Source organism: Capra hircus, chromosome 9, assembly GCF_001704415.2.
Source record: "Capra hircus breed San Clemente chromosome 9, ASM170441v1, whole genome shotgun sequence".
Lineage (NCBI taxonomy): Eukaryota > Metazoa > Chordata > Mammalia > Artiodactyla > Bovidae > Capra > Capra hircus.
Genome location: NC_030816.1, coordinates 21,699,949 through 21,712,200, shown reverse-complemented (window position 1 = coordinate 21,712,200; position 12,252 = coordinate 21,699,949). Strand labels below are relative to the sequence as shown.

General features: G+C 40.3%; 1 protein-coding gene across 1 annotated transcript; it reads right to left on the bottom strand.

The window, feature by feature from the left end:
• Nucleotides 4,824-8,859, bottom strand: TSPYL4 (TSPY like 4). Its single transcript, XM_018053041.1, has one exon. The coding sequence runs from the start codon at nucleotides 8,746-8,748 to the stop codon at nucleotides 7,507-7,509; it is 1,242 nt and encodes a 413-aa protein (XP_017908530.1). The 5' UTR covers nucleotides 8,749-8,859; the 3' UTR covers nucleotides 4,824-7,506.

Below are 12,252 nucleotides of genomic sequence, written 5' to 3'. Positions count from 1 at the left end.
TGCATGTTTATTTTGTCAATGACAAAGAATACATCTTTAAATACTTCTAAACTATTGTTAATATGAAAAATGAGAACCTCCAAATAAGTTAATTTCATTCTTTTAGCCACTGAGGAGCGGAAGAAATTCATTCAAGTCAGAAGTTCTGGTGCTCGTCACCTACCTTTCCGTTTTTTCCATCTTGTCAAAAGAGGAAATTAAAGTTTATATCCAAGTTTCCTCCCACTTTACTAGCAGAGCAGTCAGTGCTTCTAATGAATGATCTTCTGTTGAATTGTATTTAAACTTTTTAAATTATTATTTGTTTCTAAAAAGTGCCAGAAAAATAATCATCAAAATTTTTAAAGACTATATTAGAGAAGAAAAGCTGTATATTTGATAATATAGTTACATGAAGTAAAAAAGCAAGAAAATTGTGTAAATGGACAGAGGACTTAAGTTTAATATTAGCGCACAGGCCTATGAAGCCACCATCACCCAATACCAAAACAGACAAAGACACTACCAAAAATGAAAATTACAAGACAATATCTTTGATGAATATAGATGCAAAAATTCTCAACAAAATATTAGCAAACCGAATCCAACAACAGAAAAAAGATCATATGCTTCAGCCAAGTTGGATTCATCCTAGGGTCACAAGGATGGTTCAATGTATATAAAACAATCAATATGATATACCACATCAACAAAAGACAACCACATGATCATCTTAACAGATGCAGAAAAAGCATTTGATAAAATTCAGCATCCACTCATGATAAAAATTCTTTAATAAAGTGGATATAGAGGGGACATATCTCAACATCATAAAAGCTACTTATTACAAAATCAAAACCAATATAATGTGAAAAACCAAAAGCTTTCCCACTGAAATCTGGAATCAGGCAAGGATGCCCACTCACCGTTTCTATTCAACACAGTATTGGAAGTCCTAGGAACAGTAATCAGACAAGAAAATGTTTTCAAATTGGTAGTGAAAAAGTAAAACTCATTACATACAGATGACTCTAATACTAAAGTCTTCTATATATATTCAACTGCTATATACTGGAAACCCTAAAGACCCCACACAAACACTATAGGAGCTGATAAACTAATTCAGCAAAGTATCAAGCTACAAGGTTAACATATAGAAATTGGTTGCATTTCTTTAACAAAGCGAATGTTAACAGTCCCCTTTAAAATCACATCAAAAAAACAAAAACCTATGAGTAAATCTAACAAGGTGAAAGATAAGCTGAGAGTTATAAAACATTAAGAAAGTTGACAATTCACAGAAATGGAAATACATCCCATGCTCTTGGGTTGAAAGAATATTCTTAAAAGGGTCATACTACCCAAAGCAATCTACAGATTTAATGTGATCCCTGTCAAGTTACTCATGACACTTTCCAGAGAACTAGAATACTCCTAAAGTTTATATGGAACCATAAAAGACCCAGAGTTGCCAAAGCAATCCTGAATGAAAAGAACAAAGCAGGAGGCATAAGCCTCCCAGATGTCAGACAATACTACAAAGCTTCTGTAATCAAAACAGCATGCTGTCACACTATTTATAGTGTTGTTTTGATTACAGTAGCTTTGTAGCATTGTGGCACACATGGAGCAGTGGAACAGAATATAGGCAGCCCAGAAATCTACACATCTGAGGTCAATAAATCTTTGACAAAGGAGGCAGGAATACACAACGGGCAAAAAAATAGTCTCTTCAGCAAGGGTTGATGGGAAAGTTAGATAGCCACATGTAATCAATGAAGTTAGAATACACCCTCTTCACACCAGACACCCTCAAAAGGACAAACATATGACACAATAAAACTAAAAGAATACAGGCAAAACATTCTGACATAAATCATACCAATTTTTTCTTGGGTCATTCTAAGGAAATGGAAATAAAAGCAAATGGGACCTAATCAAACACAAGCTTTTGCACAGCAAAGGAAATCATAAGCAAAACAAAAACACAATTCTACAAAATGGGAAAAAATATTTGCAAATGATGAGACTGGCAAAGTCTTTCCAAAATACACAAATAGTTCCAACAACAAAAACCCAACCCAATCGAAAAATAGGCAGCACTAAATAGATATTTTCCCAAAGAAATACAGATGATCAAGAGGCACATGAAAAAATGCTCAACGTTGGTAATTATTAGAGAATGCAAATCAAAACTACAATCAATTATTACTTCACATTGGTAGGAATGGTCGTCATTAAAGTCTACAAACAAACGCTGGAGAGTGTAGAGAAAAGGGAACCCTCTGACACTTGGCAGGAATGTAAGCTGGTGCAGCCACTACAGAAAACAGTATGGGGATTCCTCAAAAAAAACTAAATTGCCATATGACACAGCAATCCTACTTCTAGGCATGTATCTGAACAAAACTATAATTCAAAAAAATGCACACACCCCTGTGTTCACAGCAACACTATTTACAATATCCAAGACATGAAAATAACCTAAGCACCTATCAACAGATGAAAGAATAAAGACGATAGGGTGTGTATATATACACACAATGGAATACTACTCAGTCATAAATAATACCATTTGCATCAACACGGATGCAACCAGAGATTATCATCCTAAATGAAGCAAATCAGAAAGACAGCTATCATGGTATCACTTATATGTGGAATCTAAAATACGACAGACGAACATCTGCAAAACCCACATAGAAAACAGAACTACAATTGCCAAGAGATGGGGATGTGGGGTTGCAAATTATTATATCCAGAATGAATTAGCAACAAAGTCCTACTATTCACAAGGAACTATATTCAATATCCTGTGATAAACCATAATGGAAAGAATATTAAAAAATGTGTGTATATATATATATATAACTGAATCACACTGCTATACAGCAGAAATTAAATACACAATTTTTAAAATTTGTCTGTTGCACTTATTTTTGATGAACTGTTAATTTCATTTATGCACCAAACATCATAATTACATATGTAAGTTCAGAAGTGTTTTAATCTAACTATGGAATCTTAATTAAGTGATAAAACCTCTTCAAAGACCATCATGAATGCGTTAAGAATAACCTTCCATTTAATACTCACATAATAGGGTTGTGTTTTATGCTGAATTTAATACCAATGTCTGTGATACAGTGGAAGGTACCCCAAATTGCTTCAAATCAAGCAATTTAAGTTTGTGATTTGCATCTTAGGCAATTTAGTTCAATTTTCTGAGCTGTTTTCTCAACTACTTAAAAGGGAATAGTAACACTTTCAGAATTATGACAGTAATCTAAGAACAGTAATCTAAGTACCTGCTGTTAGATTTCTGGACTGTCAAACCAAGGAATGTGTATCTGATGCAAAATCAGATATTGAAGGCTTAAATTGTAACTCTATGAGACCAGGAACTCAAAATTAGGAATACTGGTCATTTTGGGGGATTGTTTTTAATGATGAAAACTACTGATGTACTGTATGAGAAAGCAGAAGCAAAAGCAGCAGCCGGAGTGATGTGGAAGGAGAGCCCGCCTGAATAAGGAAGGTCAGAGAAAACCTTGTGGGTATCTGGCCTAAGCTAAATATCCAGAAAAATAGATAAGGATGCCCAATAATATTGTTAATTAATATAGGGACCAAGAAAATTATGAAGTACTCAAAGGGTAATGTGGCCAGAGCAGACCACAATGGTCATGCTTCCTTGGGAAAAAGGATGAGAGAAAGTCAACTGGTTTGGAGATCTAAGACTTTTGGTTCCAGAACAGAGGAATAAAAACAAAAGGCAATGCAAGGAAATGGAGCAGGGTTATTTGAGTTAACCAATTGTGTAGTAAGTGAATCCAAGAAAATGCTGAGTCTAATTTTATTGGACTAAAAAGAACAGAAACCATGTTAATCTGTGACAAATGAGTAGCACCAGCCTACTAGAAAAACGAATCTTGGTTAGACTGAAGCTGATAATAAACCAACAAAAATGACATTTTCTGATTATATACAGAATAGGATAAAAAGATGATGTTTGAAACAGATGGTTGACAATGCAGAAATTAATCACTGCATTGAAAAGGTAAAATGAACATAGTATGGGGACGTTAAGATGAGTATAAAACTTATAAAGGAAAATTTTGCTAATACTTAAAAGTTCTCCAGGTCTAAAAAAATTACACTTCAGCAAATAGAGCTTGCAAATAAGAACTGCATCGAGTCAGCAAGTCTGGTTTACCTGTAGGTTTAATCAACAACCTCTAATTCAAATCAGTAATTTGGAGCCATTTATGTCAAAATTTCGTTTAGATGGCTAAAAATATTCAGTGATTCACTTATGCAGACCTTGTAGTATTCGTTGCTCTCTCTGCTTCAGAGAATGCAGAAGTATTTATCTCCCAAACCTTCATGTATTAGATGCTGAAAAGACATTACTGGTAACTGACACTGTGATGTCTGGCATCATTTGCTTCTAGACATTATATTTTAGTCATTTTTTTTTCTTTCCTTTTAGAGCACCATACTATTGTAGGAAAAGAATTTAAGTAGTAGAGAATATCCACTGATTAATTCTTCCAAAAGTCTGTCTTAAGCTCATCAACTAAAGGATGAGCCAAAGATGGGACATAGTTAACATAAATGTAACTAAAAATGACTGTGCAATAGAGAACAGTTTTCCACTGAAAATAGTATTCTAGGTAAGTGACAAAAATCAATACACAGCGGTTCAATTACCACCGAAAACTATGCTGACTGTATAGGAAATACATTTATGAATAAGCATTTGGGCTTCTTATCTACCGTTTTCCAAGCAAAAAATCTTGGAAGGTGCACTATTGCCTTTTTTAAAAGGTTCAACACGATACTGTAACAACTTGATAACTTTAATGATTTTGCAACCATTTATTAGCCTAGACAAAACAGAGCATTATTTATTTTTATTTTTGGCGAAAACAAGAAACAGCAGAGTAACAGATTTATTTTTCCTTTTGAACACACAGGAGAAGACTAAAGTACTATCTTTGTTTAGTTTGACAGAACAATTCTACAAGTTAGGAACATAAGATGTCAAGTACAACAGTTATTACTAGACCAAGAAATATCAAGATGACAGTTAGGTTTTTCTGTTTGAGAATACTTTCACATGACAGCAACAATCTGCACAATTTCAAAGATCACATTCAAATTATATTTCTAAGAATAGAGCTATATAAGAAAAGAGACCAGAACAAGCTGATATATTTGTGAGTAATCACAAAAGTTTTCATACTGCACAGGAAATAAGCCTGATATTTTTGCACACATTCTCAATTACAAACAAACAGCAGGCGGTAAATGTCAATTTTGCCAGCAAGCAAATATGGAGAAGAATTAATAGGATTTGACTCAAACACAGTGAAATAAGGAGCATATGCCATTAATTGTCCATATATGCTAGAATACAAAACATTCAGACTTGTATTTGAGTACAAAAATCTACTGGTGAATTCAAGGAGTCAGGAAAAATTGGAGAGAAAACCTAACATCTGCAAGCATCATCTTAAAGCATCAAACGCTTTCATTCTCCCACCTCTCCTGGGAAAAACCACAGGTGCCTCTCATCTTACTGCTGACCCTGCAGCGTTCCAGTCTATCCTGTTTGCATTCCCAAGCCCAATCCACAGCAAGCTCATTTGGTTTCCTGGGCTTTCAGTTTCTACAGCTTAGGACACCCTCCCCACAGCTCTGTACAGACAGCCTATGGAGCAGACTTCACACACCCCCTTACCCCCGATGAGGCAGTCTCAGCAGCTCCCACAAGGAGACTGCAGCCTGTTCCCTCATTTACTAGGTCAGAAGCAGGGAAGGAAATGCAGAGGCTGTGGACTGAGAGCCAAGAACGCCAGAGTGGTAGGATGCAGGCCCATGGGAATTCAGGGGAAAAACAGTACAGAGAACAGGAGTGCCCCTCGAAATGTTGCCTTGGTTATTTCTAGGTGATACGAGGCCCCTCAAAAACCTTCCAAGCTTAGAAAGGTGGAGTGAAACCAAGTTTTTATTACCTTGGATCACAGCCTGCTCTGGGTCTGTCGTGAAGCCCTTCTGTGATCTCCCCTCAGCTTCTTAAGCTAAGGCTCAAAAAAACACACAGAAGGTTTTGGGTAATGGATAAGGAAGAGTAAGGGGCTGTCAAATTGGGCCCCAACGAACAATGTCCATAAGCAGGCAATTCACCCTACAGAGTTCCCTTTGAAATGTTTAGACTTTACTAAAGGAAGTGGGGTGGACACATGAGGGCAGAAGAGGGCAGTAAGAAAGCTGGAGTCCAATGCACGGTATCTTTCTGGACACAAAGGGAAAGCAAAGTAAAAAGCCTGCTTTGCCAGTTTGTTTTCTCAGCTGTAACTGTTTATGAGAAGGAGGATGAGGAAGAGAAAAGGAGGAAAGCAGGAAAGTGAGAGAGAGAAAGATACATAACAGGCCCTACAGACCAGAAATACCTCTTCCTTGGTGTCCCCATCCTGGCAACTTTGTCATGTTTAGAATGGGTGCAGAAGGGGGACATCTAGATTAATGGTGGTTTGTTGGCTAGAGCTCAAAAAGGCTAACTGCTGGAAAGGACCTCCCACCAGCTTTGCTTTAGGCACTGTGATACTACGACTGCCCAACCTGCCTGACAGCCAAGCAGTTTCCAGATAACCATTTGGCAAGCAGGGGGTGGGGGTCGAGCGGGGGATGGTTCCTGTGGGCTATCCAGGAGCTTAAGTCTCCCGATAGTTCCTAAAGAGGCAGGGAATGGTGCCTGTGCAAATCTCATCCAGAAAGCTGAGAGCAGGTTTGGGTGGGCCGTATCACAGGGCTTCATACTCACCACCACCTGGTCACAATGCAGAGTGACCAAAGGCATAAGATCAACATAACACAGAACCCTCCTCATTTGTTACCTCATTCATGCCTAGTAACCACCCACCAGTCAGCTGCTTATTCTGCAAAATAACCAGCAGGGTAGATGGCATGGACCCAGGAAGACAGTTGAAAACCAGTTACTGGTAGCCTGGAATGTTCAGTTTAGGTGATGGCTGGCATCATCTCTATCAGCTTCATCTTGCAGCAGTGAAACTCAAAGATTTGGCCACAGAGTACATGGGTATCAGGACAGTCAGCACAAAGTATGAAGCCCAGCTAAGTAGCTGCAAAAGTGTATCAAGCTTTTTCGTGGTAGACAACCGCTTTAAAAACTGGGAGAAGGCTACAGTCAGGGCCCAGAGCATGCAAAAGGCGGCAGTGGGTATCTACAGTATTATGTGCTTGGCATAGAAGCAGTGGAAGGCCATGCACTTGGAACAGTGGAACAGGATGCAGAAGAGCAGGAAGGCCCAGAAGAAGGAGAGCATTGGCATATAAGCAACCATCTTGCCACTGAGTTTTGAGAATTTAGAAGGATCAAAGGACAAAATCCAGTGTGAAGAGAAAGTACAGGGAGGACAGCATGCTGTTGGCTAAGCACGGGTCTGAGAGGAGGTGGGTGGTAGGGGAACTTGTGCAGGAGCTTCTCTCACAGGGCAGGAGTTAGCCGGACTGGAACCTGAAGGTCCTGGAGCTCTCCACTGGCTGCCTTGCTGGGTCTCGAAATCCTCTGCGGGGCCCATCACCCATCAGGTAGTATTGGAGGGGATTGGGCCACAGTTCTGCTTTGATAATCTCGGCAATCCTGTCGAATTCTAAGAGGCTGTGGTCTGAGAACCAGTTGAAGAAACTGGGAATAGTGTTGCCTTCCCGGTTCCTGTGGATATGGGACTGGGGGTCTTGGCCCCTGTGCCAGCGGATTGGAGTGGAAAGAGACACCACCCGGCCAGAGGATCTGCGCTCATACTCCTTGACAAGCCCCTCGTTTCGGAAGTAGGGGTTGCTCTGAAAGATGAACTTGAATTTGCAGCCTGCTCTGGGGTGTTTAAGCTCCTCCACTTCCAAATTGATCATGTACCTCATCATGTCTTCATCTTGGCCACTGATCATAGGTGACAGCTGCGGGTGGTTGCGAAAGGCAGTGACCCAGAAACCTGGGATATTCTGGATAATGAAACTTCTGCGCTGCATATGGAGCCTCCGCATACGGCCAAACTTGCGCTCCAGCTGAAGGAAAGCTCTGTCAGCCTGGGCATTTACATTTGACAGTTCCTGATCGATGGCCTCCAGCGAATCCATGCAGTTATTGATCTTCGGGGCTCGGGCCCGGGTCTCCTCTTTCTCGCCTCCTACCACCTTTTTTTCCTTCTGCATAACCTTCTTTCCCTCTACCACCGCCTCTGTTACTCCCTCCTTTTCCCCTGCCGCAGAAACAGCGCACTTTTTCGTCATTTCCTTGGCCTTCGCTCTAGGCAACATCTGAGCCCCCAAGCTCCCTGCGCCACAGGCTTCTAGAGCCTTCTCGATTGCAGGGCTGCGTAGCTCTCTACGCTGACAGCCATTTTCCTGGCTATTGTCGGCTCCCACCGAGGTAGAGGCAGAGGCTGCTTCCAGGCCCTCCGTGGAAGCCGGAGCCTCTTTCTGGCCCGCTTTGGTCGCTACGCGGCCGCGACTCCCAGCAACTCGAATGCGGAGCGCAAGGCCACAGACCGCGGGGTCCTGGGCTGTGCCTCCCTCTGCGGCAGTCTCCAAGCCGCTCTCACCTGTGTCCGCCATCACCGAGGTCGCCTCGGTTTCCTCGCCCTGATACTGCTTGAGGTCCGGATGTCCCGGGGCATGGTCGGGAGTAGCGGGGCTGCAGGATTTAGCGATAGGGAGGCTGTCGCCCTCATCCAGGCCGCTCATTTTGGCAGAAGTCAGACCTGCAGGAGACCGTCCGCGGTCCTCCGCAGCAGCAGCAGAAGCAGCAGCGATCCGCCCCTCGCACCACCCTTCTTTTCCACTCGGGAGGATGGCTGCTATGGCAACCTGTGACGTCTGGCGGTAGCGTCTTAAAATCGCGCGAGAGTTCGCTGAGCCTTCTGATTCTGCATGTCAGTTAAGTGTATTTGATTTTGTTTAAAAATATTATGAATTTTATTAGTCTGGAAGAGTTGGCTTACAGAAATGGACGTAGACAAACTCAAGCAAGTGAGAACTGTGTGTTAATGTGGATTTCTAAGATTGAATAAACTTCTAAGGTACCTAAACTTTTTAAAAATACTTGAGATGATTTTTTAAAATTCGGAGCAGCTAAAAAGGAAAATTCCTCTCATGCTAAAAAAGACAAAATAAAAGATTATTCCAGTAGCCTTACACATTTCAAAGTTTATGTACTTTGGCAAACACCTCTGAAGCAATTGGACAATATTTTCTCTTACCTCTAACTGATGTAAGTAGCAAAATGTATTACTTAGAAGTGACCTACGCACGTGTAAGAGAGCACATTCACCCTTTGCGCATTACTGGGAAAAACGTAATCAAAGGGGATTTTAATTGCTAAAATTTAACGTAATCAGTTCAGTCAGTTCAGTTCAGTGACTCAGCCCTGTCCGACTCCGTGGGACCCCATGGACAGTAGCACGCCAGGCTTCCCTGTCCATCACCAACTCCTAGAGCTTACTCAAACTCATATCCATCGAGCTGGTAATGCCATCCAACTATCTCATCCTCTGTCGTCCCCTTCTCCTGCCCTCACCTTGCCCAGCATCAGGGTCTTTTCCGATGAGTCCATTCTTTTCATCAGTTGGCCAAAGTATTGGAGTTTCAGCTTCAACATCAGTTCGTCCAATGACTGTTAGGACTGATTTCCTTTAGGATTAACTGATTCGATCTTCTTGCAGTCCAAGGGATTCTCAAGAGTCTTCTTCACCACCACAGTTCAAAAACATCAATTCTTCCGCACTCAGCTTTCTTTATGGTCCAACACTCACATCCGTAATGACTACTGGAAGAACCATAGCTTTGACTAGACGGACATTTGTCGGCAAAGTAATATCTCTGCTTTTTAATATGTTGTCTAACTTGGTCATAACTTTTCTTCCAAGGAGCAAGCGTCTTTTAATTTCATGGCTGCAGTTACCATCTGCAGTGATTTTGGAGTCCAAAAAAATTAAGTCTGTCACTGTTTCCACTGTTTCCCCATCTATTTGCCATGAAGTGGTGGGACCAGATGCCATGATCTTCGTTTTCTAAATGTTGAGTTTTAAGCCAACTTTTTCACTCTCCTCTTTCACTTTCATCAAGAGACTCTTTAGTTCTTCTTCACTTTCTGCCATAAGGGTGGTGTCATCTGCATATCTGAGGTTATTGATATTTCTCCCAGCAACCTTGATTCCAGCATGTGCTTTCTCCAGCCCAGCGTTTCTCATGAGGTACTCAGCATAGAAGTTAAATAAGCAGAGTGACAATATACAGCCTTGACATACTCCTTTTCCTATTTGGAAGCAATCTGTTGTTCCATGTCCAGTTCTAACTGTTGCTTCTTGACCTGCATACAGATTTCTCAGGAGGCAGATAAGGTGGTCTAGTATTCCCATCTCTTGAACAGTTTTCCGCAGGTTTTTGTGATCCACACAGTCAAAGGCTTTGGCATAGTCAATAAAGCATAAATAAATTTTTCTGGAACTCTTGCTTTTTTGATGATCCAACAGATGCTGGCAATTTGATATCTGGTTCCTCTACCTTTCTAAATCCAGCTTGAACATCTGGAAGTTCACAGTTCACGTATTGCTGAAGCCTGGCTTGGAGAATTTTGATCATTACTAGCATGTGAGATGAGTGCAATTGTATAGTAGTTTGAACATTCTTTGGCATTGTCTTTCTTTGGGATTGGAATGAAGACTGACTTTTCCAGTCCTGTGGCCACTGCTGAGTTTTCCATATTTGCTGGCATATTGAATGCAACACTTTCACAGCATCATCTTTTAGCATTTGAAATAGCTCAAAGGAATTCCATCCCCTCCATTAGCTTTGTTCATAGTGATGCTTCCTAAGGCCCACTTGACTTTGCATCCCAGGATGTCTGGCTCTAGGTGAGTGATCACACCATCATGATTATCTGGGTCATGAAGATCTTTTTTGTACAATTCTTCTGTATATTCTTGCCACTTCTTCTTAATATCGTCTGCTTCTGTTAGGTTCATACAATTTCTGTCCTTTATTGTGCCCATCTTTGCATGAAATGTTCCCTTGGTATCTCTAGTTTTCTTGAAGAGATCTCTAGTCTTTCCTATATTATTGTTTTCCTCTATTTCTTTGCATTAATCACTGAAGAAGGCTTTATCTCTCTTTGCTATTCTTTGGAACTCTGCATTCAAATGGGTGTATCTTTCCTTTTCTCCTTTGCTTTTCACTTCTCTTTTCACAGCCATTTCTAAGGCCTCATCAGACAACAATTTTGCCTTTTTGCATTTCTTTTTCTTGGGGATGGTCTTGATCCCTGTCTCCTGTATAATGTCACAAACCTCCATCCATAGTTCTTCAGGCACTCTATCATATCTAATCCCTTAAATGTATTTGTCACTTCCACTGTATAATTGTAAGGGATTTGATTTGGTCATGCCCAAATAGTCCAGTGGTCTTCTCTACTTTCTTCAATTTAATTCTGAATTTGGCAATAATGAGTTCATGATCTGAGCCACAGTCAGCTCCTGGTCTTGATTTTGCTCACTGTATAGAGCTTCTCTATCTTTGGCTGCAAAGAATATAATAAATTTTATTTTGGTATTGACCATCTGGTGATGTCCATGTGTAGAGTCTTTTCTTGTGTTGTTGGAACAGGGTATTTGCTGTGACAAGTGTATTCTCTTGGCAAAACTGTTAGTCTATGCCCTGCTTCATTTTGTACTCCAAGGCCAAATTTGCCTGTTACTCCAACTATCTCTTGACTTCCTCCTTTTGCATTCTAGTCCCCTATAATGAAAAGGACATCTGTTTTGGTGTTAGTTCTAGAAGGTCCTGTAGGTCTTCACAGAACCGTTCAGCTTCTTCAGCATTACTGGAGTTTACATATTATATATTGCTTATCCTAGAGTTGTGATCTTAATGTGAAAAGAGTTCCTGCTTCACAATGCCTGTGGGAATGAAGCCAATAAATTTGCCAAAATTTTCTTCTGTGATAATTCACTGAAGGATGCAACCCATGATCAACTGTTTGCAGGCACCAGAGTTATTGTCTTAATTAAAATATTTTAAGTAACATTTTTAAAGTTAATGTTAAAAATATTTTAAAAATTTGGGGAGGTCATAATGAACTCATACAACTCATTTGATAATGGTGTCACTACTGTTTTGTTGGTTGAAGTATAACAAAAAAAAAAGAAAACTTGAATTTTGCATATTTTTGTTTAACATCTTACATTCATATTC